This window comes from Fukomys damarensis, unplaced genomic scaffold (genome assembly GCF_012274545.1).
Source record: "Fukomys damarensis isolate Sample0158 unplaced genomic scaffold, DMR_v1.0_HiC HiC_scaffold_16, whole genome shotgun sequence".
Classification (NCBI taxonomy): domain Eukaryota; kingdom Metazoa; phylum Chordata; class Mammalia; order Rodentia; family Bathyergidae; genus Fukomys; species Fukomys damarensis.
The window spans coordinates 103,695,974-103,723,449 of record NW_022900928.1 but is presented as its reverse complement, the minus strand read 5'-3'; the positions used below and the strand labels follow the sequence as shown (position 1 = coordinate 103,723,449).

At 35.8% G+C, this 27,476-nt stretch overlaps 1 protein-coding gene across 3 annotated transcripts in view; it reads right to left on the bottom strand.

Moving 5' to 3' along the window:
• The window catches only part of Nbeal1 (neurobeachin like 1), a 195,561-nt gene that overhangs the window by 62,060 nt on the left and 106,025 nt on the right, over window positions 1-27,476 (bottom strand). For all 3 annotated transcript variants that reach the window (XM_010616111.3, XM_033764549.1, XM_033764550.1), the window contains 9 exons: window positions 23,209-23,367; window positions 21,303-21,462; window positions 20,401-20,486; window positions 16,678-17,241; window positions 15,890-16,065; window positions 14,948-15,101; window positions 14,291-14,419; window positions 9,365-9,670; window positions 9,121-9,270 (listed from right to left, as the gene is read on the bottom strand). In XM_010616111.3, the coding sequence (XP_010614413.1) occupies window positions 9,121-9,270; window positions 9,365-9,670; window positions 14,291-14,419; window positions 14,948-15,101; window positions 15,890-16,065; window positions 16,678-17,241; window positions 20,401-20,486; window positions 21,303-21,462; window positions 23,209-23,367 (1,884 nt within the window). The remainder of the gene's footprint in view (window positions 1-9,120; window positions 9,271-9,364; window positions 9,671-14,290; window positions 14,420-14,947; window positions 15,102-15,889; window positions 16,066-16,677; window positions 17,242-20,400; window positions 20,487-21,302; window positions 21,463-23,208; window positions 23,368-27,476) is intronic.

Here is a 27,476-nt window from a genome sequence, read left to right as displayed (position 1 = left end):
CATACTTGATCCATATTTATTTACATAAATATATTTTTAGCTTCTTTTTTTTTTTTGGTACCAGGGATCAAACTCAGGCCCCTGCGCTTGCGAGGTAGATGGCAAAACCACTGAGCCAAATCCCCAGCCTTATAAATATTCTTTTATTTTACTGACTGACTGATTGATTGATTGGTTTTTTGAGAGAGGGTCTCACTATGCAGTTGAGACTGATCTGGAACTAGGGAGCCCGGGCTGGTCTTGAACTCACAGCGATCCCCCTCCGTCTGCCTCCTGAGTGCTGGGATTACAGGCGTGTGCCACCACGCCCGGCTTATAAATATATTTTTAAATTAGGTGTTCTAGAAAACATAAAGGTGAAGTTTCAGAGAAAATGCTAAGAATATACAATGGTAGAATTTTTCTCAGGACAAAGTAACAGTATTTACAAGCAGTACATACTAGTAATTACTCTTATCCTAAGGAAGTTATCTTGGAAAATATATATCTAACTGTAGGGATGACAGTGGAATACTACACAGCCATATAATGACACAGAAAGGTATACTCCATGAAGTCAGCTCTCTGTATCCATGAGCTCCACATCCACAGAGAGTCAATGAACAGTGGACTGAAAATATTTGGGGACAAAATGTACTTGTACTATACATACACACTTTAAATAAATTATTTTTATTATTTTACTGTAATACAAGTAGATATTAAAGAAAGAAAAAGCAATTCTATGAAAAATAATTTTTCATAATAAAAATAGAGAACAACAATGGTAAATACACTGTGTAATATGATCTTAAAAGAATAAATTTTCATTTGTTAATCTGTCTCTCAACTCATTTTGTCAATGAGCAATTCTACATAATTTGGGGGAAAAAATCATTCACAATTCAAATTGTTATTAGACCTACTTTTCCTGCCTACAGGCCAGCTATGGCACAATATTACTCTATTTTCACCTCCGGTCACAGCTATAACTTCAATGGTCCTGGGATTCTGTGATGCTGTAGGGCAAGATTATACCAGCTGAAGATAATCCTGGGGAGGAACAAAATCATCATTTACATTTGCTGCTCCTGATATACTGAACCCATTGTCCTCGGAGTCATGTTACATTTATTACTTCCCATGTACAGAAAAAAGGTGTGGCACACTCCAGTTTAAGTTTTGCTGCCCAGAGCAGCATTGATCAGGCCCAAAGCACAGCTTCTTCTCTAAGTCTCACTTATGTCTCTAATACTTTTTTCTGTACGAGGGACCAAACTCAGGACACTGAGCTTGTGAGGCAGGCAGCAGCACCGTTATGCTAAATCTCTGGCTACTTCTGTCTATATTAATTAATTTGCCTTGCGCTGCCATGGCTCACAGGACACTAGGACTTACTGCAGAGGTTCTAGTAATGTCCCCTTTCCCTGTTCCCTACATCATTCCCTAATAATACTATCTTTTTCTTTGCATAGAACATTTTAATTATTAACAAAGTATTTCACTCTCAGTATAATTTTGAACAGTTCCATCCTATTTCACAGTGTTTATTATACATTTTGGTCCTTACACTTTCAGAGAGACAATTTGATAGTTTTATGTGTTTGATTTATTTCACTTAAGAGTATGGTTTCAAGGTACATCCATTTACCCAGAAACGTCTCGTTTATCCTTCTTTATGGCTGACTGACTAGTACTCCATTATATATAAAAAAACACATCGTTTTTATCCATTCATCAGCTGATGGGCATCTGGGTTGTTTCCAAGATTTAGCTATTACAAATTGTGCCTCTATAAACAAGGGTGTGCATACATTGCTATTGTATGATGCTTTTAATTCTTTTGGGAAGATACTCTGAAGGGGAATAGATGGATCAAATGGGACCTCTAATCCTAGTTATTCTAAGGAATCGTTACACTGATTTCACCAGTCTGCACTCCCACCAACAGTGGAGAAGCGTTCCTTTTTCTGTACATTCCTGCAAGCATTTGTTGTTGATTTCTTGATAACAGTCATTCTTTCTGGAGTTAGGTGGAATCTCAGCATTGTTTTAATTTGCATCTCTCGAATGACCAGTGTGATGCTGAACATTTTTTCATGTTTATTTGTAGTTTCTACTTCTTCATCTGAGAAGTGTGTATTCATCTCAGATCCCCATCTTTGGGTTCGGTCTTTAAATCTGGGGGGGGAGGCTGTTTTTTTTTTTTTCAATTCTTTATATGTTTTAGATAATAGTCCTTTGTCTGAAGACCCACTGGCTAAAAAATTTTCCCACCCTGTGGGTTGTGTCTTCACTGTTGGTGATTTCTTCTGCTGTACAAAAGCTTTTTAATAAGATAAGGTCCCAACTGTTGATTCTTTGTAGTATTTCCTTTGTGGTCAGGGTTTTGTTCATGAAGTCTTTGTGTACTCCCTAATGTCCTCAAGCATTCTACCTATTCTTTCTTCCAGCATATTTAGTGTTTCTGTTTTAATACTTAATAGACTGTTGATATATTTTCATTTTATGTTAGTGCATGGTGAGAGACAGAGGTCTAGTATTTGTCTTTGGCATGCAGATGCCAATTTTTCCTGCACCATTTATTACAGAGGCTATCTTTCTTCCAGTCATAGGTGGCTGAGTGTTAGCGGTTATTTCTGCATTTCTTCTAATTTGTTCCACTGATTCTCAAAAGGTCTGCTTTTTTGTTTGTTTTTTTGAGACAGGGTCTCACTATGCAGTTCAGACTGCTATGGAACTCACTGTGTAACCCAGGCTGGTCTTGAACTCGCAGCAATCCTCCTGCCTCAGCCTCCTGAGTGCTGGGATTACAGGCGTGTTCCACCATGCCCAGCTGGTCTATTTTTGTTTTTGCCAGTACCCTGCTCTGTTTTCTTTTTTTTTTAAATCACAGTAGCTCTGTAGCATAATTTCAAGTCAGAAATTATGATGTCCCCTGCTTTGCCTTTGTTGCCCAGAAATGCTTTTGTTATTCTAGGTCTCTTCTGATTCATATGAATTGTAGGAATGATTTCTCTAGTTCTGTGACATATGCTGATGGTATTTTGATTGGGATTGCATTAAATCCGTAAAACAATTTTAGGAGTACGACTATTTTCATTATGTTGGTTCTTCCTACCCATGAGCAAGGATATCTTTCCCTTTTTTGTTTTGCTTTGTTTTCTTTGAGCTATGGTCTCATTGTGTATTTCAGGCTGGCCTTGAACTCACTATGTAGTCCAGGCTAGCCTTGAATTTATGGCAATCCTCCTGCCTGAGCCACCCGAGTGCTAAAATTACAGGCATGCACCACCACAGCCAGCTTCTGTTTTCTGAGATCTTCTTCAATCTCCTTTTTCAGAGTACTGTGATTTTCAATGTAAAGATTTTTTTCTTTTCTTTTTATTTATTTATTTTTTTCTCACTGAGTTTACTGGTACATTTTAGGTGTATAGTATAGTTACATTCATCACTGGAATCTTGTACATTTACATGACAGGTCTTGGTTTTCATTTTGATTTTTTATTTTCTTTGTGAAATTGATTCCTAAGTATTTTATTTTTTTTCCATGCTATAGGGAAAGGTGTTGCTCCTCAAATTCTCTCTCAGTAGTTTGTTATTTATGTATAGGAACATTATTGATTTTTGATTGTTCACTTTTTATCCAGGTACACTACTGGAGTTTGGTTATTAAATCTACAAGTCTTTTGGTGGAGTTTTTGGGGTCTTCTATGTGGAGTATCATGTCATACACAAACAATGATAATTTAATTTCTTCCTTTCCTATATTCTATTTCTTTCTCTTGTCTAATTGCTCTGGCTAATGTTTCCAGAACTATATTGAATATGTGTGGTGACAGTAGACATCCTTGTCTTATTCCTGATTTTAGAGTAAAAGCTTTCAGTTTTTGACCATTTAGTATGACGGTGACTGTTGGTTTGTCATGGATGGCTTTTATCAGACTGAGATAAAGTCCATCTATACCAATTTTCTGTAGGATTTTATTATGAATGGGTTTTGGACTTTGTCAAATGCTTTTTCTGCATCTATTAAGATGATCATGTGATTTTTGTCTTTGGCTCTGTTGATATGGTGTATTATATTTACTGATTTGTATATGCTGAACTATCTCTGCATCCCTGGGATGAATCCTACTGGGTCATGGTGCACATACAGACTTTTAATCATTGTCATCCCTGTACTATATAACATTACAACTACTGAAATATTTATTCTCTTAGGTATTATGAATAACCTAATGATGCTTTGTAGTATACAAAAGAAAAGATAAAATATGTAAAACATAAAAGGTTGTCAGGCGAGACACTGCCCCCAAAAAACAAAAACAACAATACAACAAAATGGTGATATACAAAGAAGGCACCATTTATGGGTTTTAAGCATCTGGAGGTTCCATACTCACAAGGGTGGTGTTTCCTGGAATTAATCCCTCAGACACTAAGAACAACTATGTATGTAAGATAAAAAGGACTAGCACATTAAATAATACCATTTTGGCTTAACCAAATATATACATAAAAATATAGGAAAGATATATATGAAAATGTAAACAGTGGTAGAATATAAGCTCTTTCAGCCTTTATCTTACAGAACCTATGGAACATGTGCCACAGTGGGCAATAAGGTGGGATAAAAAAATCATGTGTAAAAAAAAAATTATGTGCAGTATAAAGTCTATTCTCCATGAACAGAACATTTATTATTATTATTATTATTTTTTTTTTTTTTTTGGCCCGGGGATCGAACTTGGGCCCTTGAATTTTTTTTTTTTTTTTTTTTTTGACCAGGGATCGAACTTAGGCCCTTGAACTTTTTTTTTTTTTTTTTTGAGACAGAGTCTCACTATGTAGTTGAGACTGACCTGGAACTCACTATATAGCCCACTCTGGTCTCGAACTCACAGCGATCCTCCTGCCTCAGCCTCCCAAGTGCTGGGATTGCAGGCGTGCGCCACCACACCCGGGGACCTTGCACTTTTGAGGCAGGCACTAGAACATTTATCTTTTATCTGTTTAAACACACACACACACAAACACACACACACACCAGAATTGCTCAAAGTTAGATTACAAATTGACTCATTTCTTCAATACTTCCTGCATTTCTATCAATATACACTGCTTTAATAATCAGAAAAATATTTTAGTGACTATTAATTCTTTTTAAAATTATTTAAGTTAAATGACTTGCTTAACAATAAAAACAAAGTGATTATTAAACAAAGAGGGCATTAAAGATAATCTAGTCCAAGCCTGGCAAGGAGGTGCACACCTATAATCACAGTACTCTGAGAATCTGAAGTGAGAGGATCAAAAGTTGCTTTTAACTGTTACCATTCATTTATATCTACTTAAAATACATCTTTCCTTCAACTCTTCCTTCCTTCTTGCTGTCCCATGCTTCTATGCATTTGGGCCTGAAGGTAGTCCTTTACCATTACTGTCATACAAGTCTTCTGGTAATTTCCCTCTGCTTTTGTCTGAAAGAATATTATTTTGCCTTCATTTATTTATTTATTTGTTTGGTGCCAGAGATTGAATTTATGACCTTGTGCTTGTGAGGCAGGCACACTGCCCCTGAGCTAAATCCCTGGCCTACCTTCACTTATTTTTGAATGCAGAATATGGCTTAAATATATAGCAATACTTAAAATAAGTATAACTTTCACTGTTTATGGTAATACCAAATATTCTGACTGCAAATATTATTTAATTTTGCTTAAGTTTGGGGAGAAACCTTTGCAAAAATACAGATTTTAATGTTATTAGAGGTTGTACTTTTGACTATTTTTAACATATTTTAAACTGTTCTAATAAAATGGGCAAACAATTATCGAAATAATGTAGTTACTATTTTGATAGCAGTAGTTCTTAATGATGAACATTAGCTATTGATGGGGCCGGGGATTTAGCTCAGTGGTTCTGCTGCCTGCCTTGCAAGCGCAAGGACTCAAGTTCAATCCCTGGTACCAAAAAGAAAAAAGAAAAAAAGAAAAACAAACTGTTGATGAACAGAAATTTTTTTATGGTGCAACCAGTCCAGTCACTAAAGACTAATGCTATCCTTGAAATAATCTTCCTTACAGGCATTTCTTTTTCTTTTCCTTGTGGTACTAGGGATTGAACCAAGGGCTTCATGCATACAGGCAAACATTGCAGCACTGAGCTACATCCCAGGCCCTTTTAAATTTTGAGTCAGGGACTTGCTAAGTTTCTCAGATTGGCTTCCAACTTGGATTTCTCCCACCTTAGCCTTCCCAGGGGCAAGGATTATAGGCAAATGCGAGATGTCTAGCTCTCAAAGGCATCTTTGATAGTTGTTTCAATTTTGAAAGCTATGTGAGAAATGAAGTTTATAAGTTGCAGGTCCTCAGTCTTGAAATCATCAACTATTTCAACATTTAAGAGATTTTTAGTTTGGAGAAATAATATTGTTCCTGTTGAAGCTGTGTTAACCATTGTCATTCATGTGAAGACAAACACTCTCCTTGCTATGTAGTATACAAAGTTCCCTAGCAGCTGCAAATCTTTTACAAAATCAGAAAGGTAAACTGGGAGAAGACGCTGTTGCAGAAAAGAATTCTAAATCCCTCATGTTTTGGCCTCTGTTACAACTGGCATGAGAGCATTACTGTTTGTTATACCTACTTGGTAAATAACAAGGGCAAGATATGATGCCATCAAAAGATCTTCTGGATTCTAAACACATAATAATTCTTGTCGTAGGGTTAATTTTGATTATATCAATAACTTTGGCAGGTGTCATACTAAGACTACAATAATCCAAGTTAATTTGTGAATTCTGTCCTAAAATAAGTTGACCGAAAAGCCATAAACTGTCTTAAATATTTTGTTTTGACCGAGAATACTAAGCTGGCAAAAACGTTTGGGAACCAGTGATCTTTAATCACTCAGAAGAGAATTCTTTGGTATTCATGGATCCCTTGGTATACTATTAAAAACTTCAAAATACTCTCCCTGAAACATATTTAATTGGCAGTAAAAACAAACAAAAACATCACTGCCAACTCTTCTCTCGTATTGAAGCAAGCTTGCATGCTGAACACAAGATGCCGTTGTTGGCTGAATCTTCATTTTTACCTACAGCAGAGTATGTGCCCTAGTTACTGTAGCCTTCCAATCAGCCATGGCTATGACACAGGATCCAGTTCATATGTGAACCAGCAAGTGCCTGCAACTCTTCACTCAGCTACTTGGGCAGTGGGGAGCAAAAGGGTACTTTGAGAGAGGTATCAACCTGTTCCAGCAACAATTATTAGTGTGAAAAGACTTATTTTATTTTTTAAAGAAAAGACATGTATTTCTTTTTCAGTTTAGTTTCAGGGACGTCCTGATGTCAAGTGAATAATTCTGCTTCTTTTTCTTTTGAGACGGGATCTCACTGTATATAGTTCAGGCTGGCCTTAAATTCTTGGTGATCCTCCTGCCTCAGCCTCCCACATACTGGGACTGCAGGTGTATACCACTATGCTCAGCTAAATGTGGTTTTTCTTGAAAAATCCATTAATGTAGTCCCCTATACTGAAAAATTTTCAAATGCTGAACCAAGTTTCATTAATAGGAAAATCAATCAATCAAGCAATCTACCTACCTACCTACCTTTTCATCTATTTACCTACTCACCCACCCACCTACCTTATATCTGGATGGGGTTTATGCCTGGGCTCCTGAGGAATACTACTCTATAGTTTCCTTATATTATTCTCCTCCCACCCTGGTACTGGGAATCAAACTCAGGACCTTGCACTTGCCAGGTAGGTGCAGAGCCACTGGGCTAAATCCTTGGCCCTCCTTGTACTATTCTTGCATGCTTTCAGTAGGACTATAACACTGTCCTCATAAAATGATTTGGGAAGTATTCCTACCTTTCTTTTCTTATGAAGAGGCTAAGGAAATTGGTGTAATTTCTCCATTAAACGTTCGGTATAATTTGCTAGTTAAACTATCTGAGCCTAGAGTTTTCACATTTATAAGGTTTAGGACTATAAATCTAATTTCTCTAGTAGACACAGGACTATCTAGCTTATCTACTTACTATTGAATTAGTTTTAAATTTTCTATCTACTCAGGAATTGATCCATTCTCAAGTTATCATATTTATTATGTATGGAGTCTGTACTAGTCTCTTAATACTCTATCAATATCTATAGAGTCAGTGCTCAGTTTGCCTCTTTATTCCTGGGATAAGGAATTGCTTTGTTTTGTTTGCTTTGAGACATGCCTTACCATGTAGTTCAGGATGACAGTCCTTCCAGTCTCAACTTCCAGAGTGCTGGGATTACAAGTACATGCCACCATGCTGGGCCTAGTTATTTTTTTTACTTCTTTTCTTTTGCTCTGTTACTCTGGCTAGAAGTTTATCAATTTTACTGATATTCTGAAGAGCTAGATTTTTATTTCACCGATCCATTGTTTTTCTGCTTTAACTCTAATTTCTGTTCTTACCCATATATATACATATTTTTAGACTGGGCACTGAACTCAGGACCTTCTGCTTGCAAGGCAGATGCGGGGCCACTGAGCTAAATCTCCAGCCTTTTATCCATATTTTCTTATCTCTCCTTGTTATAAGTTTAATGCCACGAGTTTTTGGGTTTTTTTTTTTTTGTACTGGTGTTATACATTTAAATTACATTGCTTTTTCTAGATTCTTGAGGTAGAAACTTAAAATTATAAAGTTGAAGCCTTTCTCCCTAATAAGCATTTGGCGCTATACATTTCCCTTTAAGCACTCATACATATTGAGCCTCCTTAGAAGTATATACTGGTGGACTTCCAGTTCAACAAACTAATTTTTACATAATCATTATATACAGAATATTTTAGTATTAATATTCAATTATTTCTGATCAGCTGGGGTTTTTTTCTCCAATTCTGAAACAATTTTCAGACAGACAAACTATTAATCACACTTTTTAAATTTCAGGCTTAGTAGCACTCTCATTTGAATATTAAATGCTTAGAATTAATAAGAAAAAGTAGGTATCAAAATATTTGGGCTGGAGGTGTAAAATGTAGCTCAGTGGTAAAACACTTATCTAGCATGCACAAGGCTCTGGGTTTGATCCCTAGCTCTGCAACACAAAATAAAACACAATATAACAAAACAATTTTTACCTGAAATTTGAGCTTGCTTTCTCCTCCTTCCCTGTCTCGTTTATGCATATTCACCATTAAGGCTTCATAACAATTCTTCCAATAAAGTGCCATATTTTCATGACCATCATAAAATGTATGAGTTTCATATTGCTTCATATAAGGAACAATCTTATTTAAAAAAAGAATATACAAAATTTGGTAAACACATCTACGAAAATGATAAATCAGTAGAAGAATCTTGCTCAAAAAAGATAAAACTTACATATTTTTCAATGTAAACTTGCCATTCGTTTGAACTGCAATATTCTTGAAAATCTTCAAAAAACGAGGAGCTAACATTGGTAAAAGGTAAAGAAGGAAGGTGCAAGTTCATGAAGAGAAGTTCATAAATTTTGGACACCAGAGTATGGACAAGGGGAATCAGGAATGAGTAGGTCTCAGTCTGTTCTTTGATTGATTGACTGAGAACATGTTCCAGCTTCCCTAAAATGTAACACGCTTCCTCCTGGCTTTCAATCACTTTGGTCTGAAGAATGGCATTTAGCTTGGCTGATGCCACTGCACAAACCTGGGAGATAGATGAGAAAGAGTAAAGTGAAGCAGAATTTAGTTATAGCAAGTTCAGAACATGGATATATTAAAGGTCAAGAATGATGAATTATCTCAGATCTTACTTTACTTTTAAGCTAACAAATAAGCCTGTCACATTTTCATAGTAATCTGCATAAAGTATGAGAATTTTGGACCAGGGTCAAAGATCGACAGCAATAGTAATAATCATAGTATCAGGACTTGGACTGGCTGCCCATACTGAAATTTTCACAGTGAGAGACGAAAAAGTCTAGATGATACCTACACATGGAGCTCATGCTTGGGGAGGAACACCAAGTACCTGGAACCTGAAACTTTTTTTATCTAGGCCGAAAGTTTGTCTGGAGGGAGTCAGGCCCTCATTTCCAAAGCCTTTCACTATACAAGCAACCTAACAAATGTATTTGACCCTCTACTCATGCAAAGAAATACAAGAGACTCATGGAAAGCTTCTACCACTAATGACTGGAAGAAAACCCTGTCTTTCTCTGGATATGAATGAGGTAGCATAGAGGTCCAATAATTGTTGCAAGCCATTTTGTGTTGACAAAGCCAGCTTAAGACAAGAGCAAGGCTAGGAGAAGAGCAATTTAACTGAATGAGAGCCCTGACCAAATCCTTCATCTCCTCTTCACTATGGGATTCTCAATTATTTGAGGCACTAAAGCTTCAAACTTAAGTCACTTTGAATTGGTGTTTCCGTTATTTGGAATAAAGTACTCTGATACATAAGGACAGGTATATACAGGTCTGAGTCCTTAATTAAAACCTAATTACTCTTAAAATTCCCAAGGAAAATAGATACCAAAGCACAAGCCCAGGCAAAGGAATACTCTAGATTACTATTAAAAGTTGGTCAAAAGGAGCCGGATGAGGTGGCGCATGCCTGTAATCCCAGCACTTGGGAGGCTAAGGCAGGAGGATTGCTGTGAGTTCGAGACCAGCCTAGTCTACATAGTGAGTTCCATGTCAGTCTCAACTACATAGTGAGACCCTGTCTCAAAAACCAAAAAAAAAAACAAAAAACAAAAAAGAGTTTGTCATAAGAACCAATGTGGAAAAGTAAATTAAGTGAATAAAGGTATTCATTTTCTTTAGGCTACATAAAAATCTAAGCCTTAAAAACCAAAACAGGGAAAATGACAATACTGTGCCTCCTTCTCCCTCATTCTTTTTACTGATTTTGAATATAATTACTTCCCAGAATAAAGAAAAGCAAAATAAAATAAATTATTAGGACTTGACACCACTTTAGGAATATATTTGTGGTAAAAGCTGATCTTGGAGGTGTGAACAGGCCTCTGCAGGCAAAAGAAACAAGAGAACCTTAGCAAAGCAAATGCATTGAAGGAAATGATCTCTAACATTGTCCAAGGCTTTAACTTCTAAATTAGAAAGTAAGGCTCTTCCACAATCCTCATATTCCACATGTTAATATCTAGGGGTTTTTTTGCTATGTGTTTGAAAAAATACTATTTACATAAAATGATGAAACCAGATGCAGTGGGGGTCACCTATAATCCAAGCTACTCAGGATGGAAGGTGATAGCAAGTTCAAGGTAAACCTAGGCAACCTATCAAGACTCTCAAAATAACATTTGCAAATGTTGAATATTCAGTACTTTGAGTTTAATATCATGATATTAAAAAACTCTAAGTATATACATTTACTTAAAAGTATAAAGCTACTTTAAATAAATATATCATTGAAGGGGGAAAGGGATAAAATAAAATTTATTTTAAAATAAATAAGTACATCATACTTTATACTAGACCACTTCCTCATTTTTGGACAGATACACATTTCTTTCTCCCTGACCTGGCCTCCATTATAGAAAACTGCTACAGCCAGGCATGGTGGCGCACATCTGTAATCCCAGCACTTGGGAGGCTGAGGGAGAAGGATCACTGAGTTTGAGACCAGCCTGGGCTACATAGTGAGTTCCAGGTCAGTCTCAGCTACACAGTGAGACCCTGTCTCAAAAAAACTGACACAAAAAAAAAAAAAAAAAAAAAAAAACAGAAAAGAAAAGAAAACTGCATTAGGGTCACCTGAGGAATTTTAGAAAACCAAACAAACAAACAAAAAAAACAACTATTGCCCAACTCTCTCCCCACATCTGAATGAACTACGATGAGTATTCCATGAGTATTATGGTTTAAATCAAGAATGCACCTGGGCCAAGGATTTAACTTAGTGGCACAGCACCTGCCTGGCAAGTGTGACATCCTGAGTTCGATCCTCAGTACACCCCCCACAAAAAGGCCTAATAAGCTCATAGGTGGAGCTTTTGGACAGTGGCTGAATTATGGGGGCACTATAGCTGACTTGCTGTTGGGAGATGGAGCCTGACTGGAGGGAGCAGGTCACTGGGAACATAAACTAGAAGGGTCCACCTTGCTCTCTGCTTCCTGGCTGCCATGACCTGTGCAGCTTCCTTGTAGCAGTCCATTCCACCATGTACTTCCTGCCTTGGAGCCAGCTAACCATGGACTCAAAAAGTGAGCCAAAATAAACCTCTCTTCTTTTAGGCTGTGTGTTGAGTATTCTGTCCCAGTGAAGAGGAAAGAGACAAAGACAACTGATGTCCTACTTAGGTAATTATTTTTAAAGGTCCTCTAGCTGACTTCATGTGTAGCGCCCAGGATGAAAATCACTAGCTGAATTGAGACAACTGGGAGGAATAGGTCATGTAAGCCCCTGCAGATGATATGCTACATCCAAATCAGTCAAAAGCCACATTTTTCCTTCAGGCTAGGAAATCTTGGCTTTCTATGTGAAATCTTGTAAAACCTGAGTAACTGGCAATTAGTACACATGGGTGAAACCAAAGCTTGATAGGCATCTTCATTTTGCAGGGAGCTCTATCGTAACTCCTATAAACAAAGATCCTTTAATGTGCAAAACCTCAGGAAAATACACTTTTATTTCTGAGAGAATAAAATTAAATGGGCTGGTAAAAAATATTTTAGATCAGCTACTCAGGAGGCTGAAGCTAGAGGATTATTCTGTTTGAGAATAACCTGGGCAAAAATGACTAATCTATGACTAATTTTGGGCAGAAAGATAGGCATAGTTTTACCTGTAGGTGCTGCACTCATTATTTAACAGGTGTTAGTAGGGGGTCTTACAACGGGATGGACACCGGATATTTAATGATGAACTATAAAGACATTTTGTTTTGGGAAATTTCACCAAATTAAAAAACACACAAGTGCAATAGGAACAAAAAAAGAGTTCTATCATCTATAAATAGCTACCTGGCTGGCATGCTAGCTTTAACTGCTTTAACCATCATTAGGCTAACATTAATAAAAAAGCAAAAAAAAAAAAAAAAAAAGGCTTCATTCTATTTCTAGGAGAAGAAAATAAAAAAGAATGCCATGTTGAACATCTTCTGTTGAAAGACTGTCTAGTGTTTCAGATTATGATGTGAGGATACAGTTTCAGAGTGGAATTACTAGATAAAGTACAATTATTTCTTAAAATTCTTAGTTCATATATTTTCAAATTGTATTTAAAACTGTATAGTTGAAACTTCCACTATCCTTATGTCCTATAGTCCATTTATTTAACTAGCTTTTCTGCATTTTCCAAGTTTTCTGCATTAAATGTGTTATTTTCATGATTTAAAAAAAACATGGAGAAATGAGTTTCACACAGGAGAAAGAAAAAGAACACCAAATTACTTAATATATGATAATTTCAATCATTTGAAAGACACAGTCATAGAAAAAATAACAGAAAGGAAATAATATATTTAAATACTAGTAATTGTTTTCTCTTAGGCTTTGGGATGTTGAATAATTTCTTTGTTTTTTACTCTTTATACTTTTGCAATTTTTCTCAGTAAGCATGTACTACTATGATCAGAAAGAACTATTTATTGAAAGACAGAACCATCAGATCATATTCTCTTTAAAATAAGACAATCTTATGTCAGAATTTTAACTTCTCCATATTCCTAGCAACACTATAACTCATTTTTGAAGATTACTAGAAACCAGTTCCATACTGACTCCTCTGTATCAATAAAATTGCAATACTAAATTTGCAAATACTAAAATAAAAAGGGCCAGGTAAATAGCAAGTAACTGTAGTTATTTTCTTTTTTGCTTTTTGGGAGAGGAATGGGGCCTCGCTTTGTAATTCAGGCTAGTCTTGAACTCACTATGTATCTCAGGCTGGCCTCAAGCTCACAGCAATCCTCCTGCCTCAGCCTCCCAAGTGCTGGGATTACAGACATGCGCCACCTTACCCAGCTAACCGTGGGACACTTATGACTAATCCAAATTGGGAAGGATACAGAAGAAAGCCTTATTATGTCTTAGAGAATGTCTAATTCAATCCAAGTATCACAAGTACCAAATGTAAATAATACAAAAATAAGAAGAGATAAAACTAAAATTCACATGGAACCTTTAAAATATAAGGAAGAAGTAAGCAATTAATTGTGATGTCATAAATTGAAACTCAAAGTGAAACCACATATATTACTGAAATGAATAAAAGAAAGTACTGGAAAGACAGTACCATTTATTTATCCCTAAATAACTCTAGTGCATACAAGTACAGAAAAGAAAAGAATTGACAAACCTGCAAATTGCCGCTTTCAATGAATCCCAGAAGCAACTGGATCTGAATTTGAGAAAGTTTTACCCAAACTGGACTTTCAGAACACCAGACTGACAGACACTCAAAGAGCAGCATGATATCCTCTAAAAGCTATTACAGAGGAAAAATTGAGAAATAAAAATAATTTTTAATGTACTGATTATGAGTTTCTCCTAACAAGAATAAAAAAAATCACAAATATATCAAAACTCATCCTATGTTCAGTTGGTGAAAGCCAAAAGAAACATCCCAGTAGCCCAATGTGGTGGCACATGCCTGCTGTCCCAGCTACCCAGGTGGATGAAGCAGGAGGACTGCTCTGTTTGAGACCATCCTGGGCAAAACGTTAAGACTTGGTTTTAAATACAAAACAAAACAAAAAACAAAAACAACAAAGAATCATCCCAGTAACAGCTAACAAAATCTGTGACTGTTCATTATGTTTTATCCATGTTTTAGGTATTAATGTTCCAAAAAGTGGGGAGTCACTTGGGGGTGAAGTTTATTGATACACCCCTTACCTAGCATCTACTACAAGGCCCAGGGTTTGATTCCCATTGCTGGGGGGAAAAAAGATACAAAATCTTTCTCTTGATAGTTCTTAACTACACAAAAGGTAATTCTAAAAATAATACTAACCTTCTCAGTCCACATGTTTGAATTATCTAGTCCCTCTGAATACAGGAAGTCTTGTATGATCAGTAAAAGTTGGAAGGCATTTTCAGCAGTTACTGGATTCGTTTTTGCCTCTCTGCTTTCTGTGAGTTCCCATTCTAACATCTTCTGTAGCAAACTAAGTATAAAAGAGTCCTCTTATTTTAAATTAGAAAGAGAATATGAAAGGTAAAACAATAGTTATTAGTAGTATTGTAGCTCCAAGATATACTATCACTAGCAGATATTACTAAAACATTGTGGATTGAATTCAATACAGTACTACTGGAGCAACTTTTCAATGTTTTATGTGTCTTTAATATACTTATTATCAAAAGTGAAAGTCACTGGTTTTACTTGACTATGAAAAAGATTTGACAATAACTCACATTCTATTCTCCACAAGATACTTAAAATGACTTCTTTCAGGTTTGAAATTGGGAAGGTTAGAGAAGAAAGCCTTATTATGTCTTAAAGAATGTCTAAGGAAAAATTTAGAGGTAATTTTCCCTAGTGTGCTGCTGTTACAAAGTCCTTTTATTTCCCGGAAACTTTAAGAGACCTAGAGAAATTTCATGAAAACAATGCTTTTTTCCTTTGCACAAAAATACTAAAATTTGGACAAACACAATGCATCCGTCCTCAGATACTCAGATGCAGAAAGCAATTTAAATAAGAAATCTGAAATCATATAAGGCCCAGACTTATTTAAGATTTAAATCTCCTCACATGGGAGTTAGTTTGCTATTTCTCTTTAGATTCTTCCAGGATGGTAAAACATAAGAAAAGAAAATGAACGTAGTTTCTCTTTTGCCCTCTATATCCATTAAATACTCAAGAAATTTTCATTAACTATCATTGTATTAAATTCTTACCTACTCCAAAAGGAGAGCAGAAAAAAAAATCACAAACTAAATATTTACTTACATTAATTTTATTTCATCTGATGGTCTAAGTAGCTCACTGGATATTCCAGGTTTAGTTAGTGCTGAAAACACTTGTCCCCGTTCAATCCAAGATTCATTATCAGACTTTTCTAGTCCCTTATACATTATATAATTTAAAATATCTGTCAGCAATTGAAGAAGCTCCTCCTCACATCTCTAAGAAAAAGATACAGTAATATTAAATTATCAGGGGAAGGAAGTGTTAAGAGTACATCATAAGAACTATCACACACTGACTAATCACGTAACTTTGTTTATTTATGTAATGATAGCAAAGTTTTATTAAAGGTAGGAAAAGAAACAGGCTCTGCAAAATGAGTTTGGGCCAAGAAAAGGTAGGAAAAGAAATACACCCAACAGTGTGAGGGTGGGCCACCATACAAGAGTGGACACAGTGGCTGTAACATATTTCTAGATTGGAACCTGGCATTAGTTGTTTTGGTTTTGTTTTTTCCCAGCAGTGGGAGTCAAACTCAGGACCTTGCACTTGCCAGGAAGGCGCAGTGCCACTGAGCTAAACTCCCAGGTGTAACATAATTTTAAATGTTGAGAAAGCTGGAACTTTATTAGGCCCTGGATATAACTGATTCATAAGACATTGGCTTTGCTCTCAAGACATAATCAGGTGAATTCTAGGCTTAGATCATGAAATTTAGAACATACATATAATACAAAACTCTTAGTAACTACTCAGACATTGCTAAGGATCAGAAATATGTAACAGACATAGGATAATAAAAACATATTTGGAAAAATAAGGAATTTTACCTCTTGGTTTTCAAGCAAAGAGAAGTCATCACCAAAGCCCGTATCACTGGTGCTGCATTCTTTATCGGACTGAGCAGAAAATGACTTAGACTCTATTGAGGATGGCGTGCTAGGCAGGCTATCTGGCATTTGGTTCCCACTGTCACTCAGTTCACAAGTGTCAACTCCACTGAGATCTAAACTCAAATGTGAAGGGTTACTATGCCAGAGCTCTTGATTCTCCGACTTACACAATTCTCCCACAGAGGTATCTTCTTGAATTAGTAGTGTGCTTGAGTCTAAAGACTGTCTATCCTCCAAACTCCACTGATCCGAAGACACACTAGCTGACAAAATAAAGTTGATTTTTTCATCATCTGTCTTTTCATCTGAGTTCCTCTTAGTATCTTCAGTTGATGTATTTTTATTGATTTCGTTCATTAAAACAGCTCTACTGTGCTTATGAAGGGACTTTCCATTTTCGAAATTTACTTTTAAAAAAAGTTTAACTAAGGTATCTTGCCAACCCACTTGTTGTGATATTTGATGTGCTGCATCTGGCTGGGACTGCAAAATCTGTAAAATCTGAAGAGAGTAAAATAGTAAAATTCTTCAAAAAGTGTATTTTATACCCAAAATTCTATTTGTAGTTACTCTGACGACAAAGTAATTTAATGAAAAGATGTGGCAATATATATTTCAAAAGATTACAATTTTAAATGATAAGCTATTTGGAGAAATAATATTGTGGTTTCAACAAATCTGAATATTATTCACATACAGAGTAGGCATATTTCAAGTATTAGCTGAAAAATAAAGAAAACTAAAATGACCCTAGACATGTCAAGATGTTATTCATTTGTTCAGATGGAAAGTATAAGTAGAATGATCATATATATAAAGCATAATAAAGTGGCATCTTCTCAACTACTTTCCAAGAGCCTACAACATTTACTCAGAAAATATTACCACAAACCTACTATGTGCCAGGTACACTTCTAGGCACTAGGGTTAGGGGAGCAAATAGGACACTTTGTTAGAACCTGGATATACAAGAATGTTTCCATCCTTCCTTTCCTTTTTTTTTTCTTTTTTTGTGGTACTGGATTGAACTGAGGGGCAGTCTATTTGCTGACCCACAACTCCACCCTTTTTATTATTTAGAGACATTATCTGAGATATAATGTCTTTCTACATTACCCAGGCTGACCTCATACTTTTGATCTTCCTGTCTCATGTTCCTGAGTAGCTAGGATTACAAATATGGCCATTACACTTGCCCCCATTCCATTTTTTCAAGTAAGTTAATGACTGCTTTTAGTAAAACATTTCCTCACAGTAATTCTGTATTATAGAAACAAAACAAAAACAAAATTTCTATTCTAAAAAATTAATACTGCTCAGAACTTCAATACTATTTTTTAGCCAGAATAAGAAGTTAAAATTAAAAGCCGGATTTGGTGGCGCACGCCTGTAATCCCAGCACTCGGGAGGCTGAGACAGGAAGATTGTTGTGAGTTCGAGACCAGCCTGGGCTACATAGTGAGTTCCAGGTCAGTTTCAACTACATAGTGAGAGAGACCCTGTCTCAAAATACCAAAAAAAAAAAAAATTAAAATTAAAAAGACAGTGACATGGCAATGTGTATGATCACTACTCTCCAACTGACCTCAAATTCTTTTGAATAAAATATTCTACAAACAGGTCTCAGAATGTAGCACAATGGTAGAATGCCTGATTTGCATTAGAAAGACCCTAGGTTTACTTTCCAGCACTGCAAAGAAATAACAGAATCCAGTTAACATCTTTAAAATGTTTTTTCAAAAAGCCAATAAACTTTTATATAGATGACAACTCTGGCTCCTAAAGTTGAGAACATTAGTAGCAACAGTACTAATATAAGCTGATATAAAAAACAATGAGTCACAATGATATGTAAAGTTTCTTTCTTCATTAATATAATCCATCAGTGAGCTTGGTGCCAGTTGCCAATTCTTCTAGATTACGCTTTTCTTACCAGAGGAACTTTTCATGATATAACTTTAAAGTGTTCATAAAATAGGCATTATTTTATGTGTATTTTATACACACACACACACACACACACAAACATACATATACACACTCTAACATGTTATATATATATTTTTTTTCTTCCCCCCCTCCTTGGTACTGGGCATCACACTCAGGTCCTTGCACTTGCGAGGCAGGTAGCGGAACCACTGAGCCTGCTGAACCACTGGCCCTGTGTATTTTATAATAGAGAAAAGTCAAGCTATACTGAGCTGTTTCTAACTAAAGGCAAGTGAAAAGGAAAGATCAATTAACATGACATTTCAAATTCTTATAATTAAGCAGTGAAAATCAGTGTCACACATTGGTGAAATATAAATTGGTACAGTTATTTTAAAGGACAAGATGGCAAAAATGCATCACTCTTTGATGGAGAGATTCCATTTCATAGAGTATGTCATACAGATGTATTGCTACACATAGGCAAAAGCTTCTTTTAATACCAGTTTACAACAAAATACCAAAACAAAACAAATGGCCTAATTGTCTATCAATAAGAAACCAGATGGGCCAGGGATGTAGCTGAGTGGCAATGCGCCTGCCTGGCAAGTGTAAGGTCCTGGGTTCGATCCCCGGTACTAGAGAAAAAAACAAACAAACAAACAGATAATACATTATAGAGGCTGGGCATGTAGCTCAGTGGTAGTGTGCTTGCCTAGCATGCATAAGGCCCTCCTGGGTTCATTCCTCAGTATCACAATAAATCGACCAAGCTTCATAAATAATTAAATAAATAATAAATAAAAATTGAATAAAAACTTTAAAAATACTTTACAGAATATTCATAGAAGAACTAGGCATGGTGGTACATGCCTGTAATCTCATCTACTAAGGAAGCTGAAGCAAGAGGATTAAATCTGAGGTCAGCCTGAGCAATTGAGTGAGACCCTGCCCCCACAAAAAAAATGTTTTAAATAGGGATAGGGCCCTAGCTTAGTCAAACCCTAGTACTGCCAATAAAATAAGACAAATGAAAACTACATAGTAATTAAAGACAGTATATCTATATAAATTTTTTAACTGACACTATGATCCAGAGGTAATCAGGAAATAAAATGAAAGCTGGGTGTGGTGGTGTTATGCCTGTAATTCCAGCACTCAGAAGGCTGAGGCAGGAAGAATGCTGCAAATTCACAGCCAGCCTGGACTACATAGTAAGTTTAAGGCCATCCTGAAATATACAGTAAGACTGACTCAAAATAAAACAAGCAAAACAAAACAAAAATTTTTTAAAAAGCAAGAAAGCAAATTAAACAATTAAGTGGTCAATAGTTACCACATAAGAGAGAGGAGGTTATGATCATGAGGCACACAGGATGTATATTGAATATAACTTGTTGTTGGAATATTCAAATTACAGAAATTTTAAAATATTATGTTAGTATATATCAATCATAATCATTGAAGATTTGTTAAAGAAACTACCTCTTGTAGCAAATTTCTAACTCTAGAAAGTGTATTTCCACATAGAGCTAAAAAGAAAAAAAACTGACATACTATTTCTTTTTATTATATGAAGTAAATTTACTGTAAAAATGAAACATTTTTTTGTAAAATGATTTTATTTATAACATAAAGTTGAAAGTTTATCTGTTACAAAATATGTAATGAAAGTTATTGACAGTATGATGATGATGTTATTGTTAAAATATATTTTAAAACTTTACTAACCTTTCTGCAGAGGACCACTCTGACGTTTACATGTGTTCTGTGAGATATATATACCACAGATAACAGATCTTTGAAATTAACAGGGTCTATGGCAGAAAAAAACAAATAGTTAAAATTCAGACTCATAAACTGCTAAAGAAAGAAACGTGGGTATTACTTAGATATTAACAAATGCTGAAATGATTATTTCATTTTCATATAAGAATTATAGGTATAGTCAAATTTTACCAAAAAAAAAGTTTAGAATGTTTGATACCAGAGTCAATACTAAGCTACTGCAATTTTCATCTAATTCCTTGAATAAAATGTCTATTCTATATGCATCTAATATTATTATCTATTGTCTATCTATGATCTATCTATTTTATCTTATTAATGAAATTGTAAACCACTGAAACTTACAATAAATTGTACCTAACAAACCCAGCTTCTGGCATAAACTTTAGTTTGCTGTAAATACTGAAAATTTTTTATTAAAATATTAAAGCTTTAAGAAAAGGATATGTATCTGAATTTAGTTTTCATTCTTTTCTTGGGGGGGATAAAAAAAGAAATTAACCTGTGTTATGTACCTGTACCAAGTTGCCACAAGGAATGTAAATATGAATGAAAGAAAGAAAGAAAGGCAAAGTTAAAGGGAAAAGAATCCTTCATTCATATTAATAGTATTATTTCTTATTTGTGTACTCAATCATTAACTTAGTCAATAAACACTGAGCAAGAAAAACCTAGGATTCAAAACATAAAAGCAATAAAAACACAAACATGTTACCAGAAAGGCCCTGCTGAATCAAGTAACAGCTAATTTAAAAAGCAACCTGAGAAAGTAGGTTAAAAAAAAAAATCTTCTAGCCAGGAGAACCATTTCTTAAATGTATTAACAGTACCAGTCTTGGCCATACCTGTGTTTATGATCTGATTGGTAAGGTTTTTAATGAGAGAGGTGTTAATGGATGCTTCATTAAGGAGGAGTCCCAATCCTGAGTAGCCAACTTCTCTGAGTTGAATACGGTGTTTACTACGTTCGTAAACATTTGTGCATTTCAACATCAGTTCCATAACCTGATTACAACAAGTAATATAGTTTTCTCAATATAAAGAAACTATGAACAGTTTGTCATCTAGGCTAATACTGAATAAGACATTTCTCTATATCAATTTTTAGAATATTATTTTACTGTTTAGTATAAAAAAAAATCACCACTACATTACTATCATAAAAATGGATTTAAGAATAAATTGGACGGAAATGTATCTATAGTTGAATAGTATGTTTAAAAATCTGGTTTTAACATAAAAGAGAAATGAATACATGTAGCTTGCATGAGGAACAAAGCTGTGTCAAGACCCCTCTAAATCAATCTAATACTGAATTCACTTCTGTAACTTTTGTTTTGTTTTGTTTTTTTGAGTTCAATGGAATTCAAGTTGGCCTTGAAATCATCATGCAGCCCAGGCTGGTCTCAAACTTGCAGCCATCTTTCCACTTTGGCCTCCAAGTGCTGGGACTACTGATATGTGACACCATGCTTTAGCTATTTCTGTAACATTTATCAAAATAATTTTCAAGAACAAGAAAGGACTTGTGAAGTGACCCAATCCAAATGCTAAAAGAGAGATGGAATGAGTGGCCTGATGTTTGAGGTGAGATCAACACTTAACAAAAAAAGAGGTACTATAATCTTATATGGAAAGGTTAATTTTGGCAAAACATCATAAACAATCTATGCAAGATTGTTTTTTAAGAAATAATACTGAATTGCCATAAAGGAACTCTCGTGAGGACAGATGTTCTAAAGAACAATGTCAGGCTAGGAATGCAACGCAATGGTAATGCACCCACCAGGCAAGTGCAAGGTCCTGACTTCAATCTCCAGTACTGCGGGGGGTGATGAGGGGTACCCAGCCTCAAGGGGTCACCATAATCAATACTCAAGAGGTACCATTTCAGACTATCCTGCATCTTTATTTTGAGTTTAGGAATTGTGAACATAGGGAATCCAAACATAATTCCATAAAGAGCCTTTACGTGAACAGTATCAGAATAAACAACTGTCACCAATTAGGCATAACCAACAGAAGAAACATGAAAAAAGTACACCTACTTTTAGAAATATGAATAATTCTTCTAATTTTAGATAACAAAAAGGTGAACTGGGTGGCTTTGGCCAAAGTTCAAAGTCTTGGATATTTTGGATAACTTAATAATATATGTTCAATCTTTTGCTAAGTCACTACCTTCTCTGGCTTTAGTTTCTCCATCTGCAAAATGGAAATAACAGCAATAACCCCGTAACAAAGTTGGTAAGGATTAAGGAAACTATTATATTTGAATTTCTTACTACTTGACATACAGTGGGTACCATGCAGGTCAGCTTTTTTTTTTTTTTTTTTTTTTTTGCAGATTAACGCTGTGTAGTTTAGGTTGGCCTTGAACTCACTATGTAGCCCAGGCTGGCCTTAAACTTGAGGCAATCCTCCTGCACCATCCTCCTGAATGCTAGAAATCACATGCATGTGCCACAATTCCCCTACAGGTCAGCTAATACTATTAACTGTTAAAATGTTCTGAACTGGCATACAGATCCGCCATAAGTTAAAAAGGAAATGAGATGCTTTATATTGAGGATGGTATAATAAGGTGGATACACCACTGAGATAATTCATCAGGTTATAATATAATTAGTTTAACATGAAAAATAAAAATCAAAATAAACTGAACTTAAAATAGGTAAGAACAGGTATGTTGCAAGGAAATTCATATATCCACAAATGACCCCATATATGAAGATGGTTAGATGTCTGTACCTTAAAAACAATTTCCCTTAGTTTATCAGAGTACTTCTGATTTAAGAGCAAGGCATAAAGGATGTCAGCATTTCCTGGTTCAAACAGCAGTAAGAAAAGTTGGCCTCTAGTTGGGCTGGTACGTAGAAGACTGCAGAGTACATCCAAAATTCCAAAGAGCTTTGAAAATTAACACCAAAACAAGGAGTCACATGAGTGTATACAAGCACATAAAATCATAAACTACACAACAGTTATTTAACGAAAACCTATATAGACTATAGACCAATGCTTAGCTTTACTGAACTACGATTTCTTCTGAGTCTGCCCTTGCCTGTTCTTTCTGACATACGGATTTTTAAACCAGTTTTTCCTTATTCTCTCCATATCAGACCTGTGGAAACTATCCTTATCCTTCTGCCATGTAAAAAGCCATCTCTTTGGTTTTGTTTTTTTTTCAATAGCACAACACTTATTGGTATATTTTAGGCATATATAATGATAACACTCATCATAGGGAATTTGCACCTACACATGGTACATCCTTGAAAGGGCATCTCTGCCATGACACTGTTTTTCCTGATCTGCTCAACATGTAAAATCTTCCTGTACAAACCTCATAGAACTTCCTATCTCTTTTGATATTAGTATGCTCTTCTGGCTTCACACTTACTTATAAGCCTCTCTTATGCCTCTATTAGGTTAAAAGAATGATAATGTATTCATCTTTGTATTATTGTCAGTGTCTAATATTATTGTCTATATATATACTGACTTCTTAACAAATAACTCTTTGAATTGATCAAAAAATATCACTGGCCACGAATCACAGATATAGGTATCATGTAATAAAATAGCTATTAATCATTCTAAATGTTGAGAAATTTTGCTTTTTGTTTTTTTTCTTTGTGTTTTGTTTGGCATTTTGTGCTACTGGGGATTGAAACTACAGGCCGCATGCATGCTAGGCAAATACTCTATCACTGAATTACATTCCTAGCCTTTTATAAGGACTGAAATGTATAATGAATGTTGGGAAAAGAGAAGAAAGTGTTCAAATGGGAAGGGGAACAAGGAAGGAGGGAAGGAGAAAGGAAGGGATAAAAAAAGTGAAAATAGAAGGAAAAAACTGAAGCAAAGCTTCTGTACATAGGGAGGAGAGGGAGCTTGGGGGGTGCAATAAAATAAATTTAGTTTAAAAAGATAAGATCTTTTGAAGTTGCCTAGACTGGCCACAAACTTGGCAATCCTCCCGCCTCATCCTCCCTAGTAGCTGAGGTTGCAGACATGTGCCATCATGTCCAGTAACGGAAGTTTTTGAAGCAATCCAATTAACATGAAAATAACCTCCGTTAACTCATCTGTATAATACCAATTATCAAGTAACCACTGAGTACACAATGAGCATGATATGTAAAAGCAAAATATTTTAGTCAATATAAATTAAGGCTGCCCAAACTTGTGGTGGTCAGAGTACTATAAAAAAGGAGCATAGAAATATCAGAAAATATTTTTGGGTCCTAGTTTTAGGTAGATCAGATATGCAACTTTTTAAGTTTAAATGAAAAGAGTAATTTTTGGCTTGTATATTTTACATTAGTGATTCTCAAATTTTAGACATGTATCAAAATCACCTGGGGTGCTTGACTCATTTAGTTAAATCAGTACATACTGTATTGGCATTTCTAGAAAGCTCCAAGGTTAAAACTGGTCAGGGATGGACATTAGGAATTACTATTTTGGGGGCCAGGGATTTAGTTCAGTGGTTCAGGTGCCTGACTCTCAAGTGCAAGGACCCAAGTTCGATCCCTGGTACCACCAAAAAAAAAAAAAAAAATTACTGCCTTGGGGTCCAGATCACTGCATCTAAAGGCAGATCCTAGCCAGGAATTAACTCCAACCCCAGAGGCTCGGGCAACCTGCCCAGCCAAGGCCGGACAGGAGAGAGCTGTAGAGGCATAAAAACTTTAGTCAGAGGCCTGCCCCATAGCATTAGTAAGTGTGTGCAGAACCCAGGGAGCAGTGATGTGGTCCAGACCAGTGCACCTGCAGGCAGATCCCAGCCAGGGATCCACCCTGACCAGAGAGGCTAGGGCAAGCCTGCCCAGCAAAGGGCAATCCAGGAAAAAACTGCACAAGTTTCAGTCAGAGGCCTGCCCCATAGAATCAGTGGTTTGAACCCAGGAAATGGTATACTGGTGAGCAGCAGAGAAAAGGCCTTTTGGTGGCTTGCTGAGAATTGAAGACCACTGGGTGAGCAAAAAGTTTTCTCAATAAAGGCATAGCAGGCTGCATCTCTTAAAATGAGAAGACAGGAAAACAAGTCCCAAAACCAGACTTTCAGATCACCTAAGGCAATCCTAAATGGAAATGTGATGGAACAATCTGATACTCAACCACCTAGACTCCCTGAACTGGCAACAAAAGAGAATCTGGAAAAAATGAAGTCACAAATAATTTCTCAGATAGCAGGAGAGATTGTGCCCACAGTACAAGACATGATTGATAAATCTAGAACAGACACAGATTTTTAAAAAATAGAGGAACTAAGGAACATGATGAATCCCAACATAGGAAATAAATTGAATCCATAAAACATATGCAAACAGATTTCCAGGAGATTAAAAATTCCATTAAAAGTTTATGCAGCAGAATGAGCCAATACAAAAATAGAATTTCAGATATAGATGATAAGATTGCAATTAGTGAACAGGAAAATTAAAGTTTCTTAAAAATAGTAAGGGGAGCTGGGCATGGCCGCACTCATGCCTGTAATTTCAGCACTCAGAAGGCTGAGGCAGGAGGATTGCTGTGAGTTAGAGACCAGCCTGGGCTACATAGTGAGTTCCAGGTCAGTCTCAACTACATAGTGAGACCTTGTCTCAAAAAACAAAACAAAACAAAAAGGGAACATGAGAAATCAATCCAACAGCTGCTAGATGAGCAAAGAAGAATAAAATAAGACTGATTGGAGTCAATGAAGAAATATGAGAAAGTCCAGACAACATAAAAAAACTGCTCACAGAAGTAATGGCAGAAAACTTCCCCAAAAGGGGAAAACAATTTGACACACAGATAAGTGAGGCATAAAGGACTCCAACTAGCCATGATAAAATAATAATAATAATAATAATCTACACACATGCATATAATAGTTAAGATTCCAGAAATCCAACGAAGAACAAAATTCTACAAGCAGAGAAAAGAAACAAATCACATACAAAGGAAAGCCTATCAGAATCACAGCAGATGTCTCAACACAAACCCTAAGGCAAGAAGAGCTTGGAGTGATGTGTTTCAAGCCCTAAAGGAAAACAGCCTCCAACCCAGAATGATGGACCCTAGAAAACTATCTTTCAAAATTGATGGAAAAATAAGATACTTTTATGACAAAGAGTATGGTAGGAACTTCATGAGTACCAAACCAGCATTCCAAAAAATTTGAAATAATATCCTAGGAAACAACAACTAGGATAACAATCCCAGGAAGCCCAGCAGAATGAATTCATCAGACATGACAAGAAATTAAATGAAAAGTGAGAGAATTCAATAAAAAAAAGTCATGACAAGGATAAGTCAATACTATCAGTTATAACCATCAATGTTAATGGTCCCAATTCACCAAACAAAAGAAATGGACTAGCAGAATGGGTCAAGAAGCAAGATCCAACAACATACTGCATACAAGAAATACACTTAATTCAAAAGAAACTAATAGACTGACAGTTAAAGGGTGGAAAACAATATTCCATGTGCCAGGAACCCAGAAAAAGCAAGAGTAGCTATCCTCTTTGCAGATCATGTTGATTTCAAACCAACACTGATTAAGAGAGACAAAGGAGGACACTACATCCCTATAAAGGGAACAGTCCAAGATGAAGAGATCACAATCACAAATACATATGCACCAAACACTAGTGAACCCATCTATATAAAACAAATACTAATGGACATGAAAAATCAAATAAGCACCAACGCAATAGTAATGGGGGATCTTAATACCCCACTGTCCCAAATGGATGCATCAACTAGACAGAAAATAAACAACAAATGGGCTAGGGATTTGGCTCAGTAGTTCCACTGCCTGCCTTAAGAACACAAGGGCCCTGGCAGAATGGATTAAGAAGCAAAATCCAACAATATGTTGTATACAAGAAACACACCTAGTGCAAAAGGAAGTCCATAGACTGAAAGTGAAAGGATGGAAAACAATTCTCCATGCGTCAGGAGTCCAGAAAAAAGCAGGGGTAGCAATCTTATTCTCAGATAAAGTAAATTTCAAACCAAAA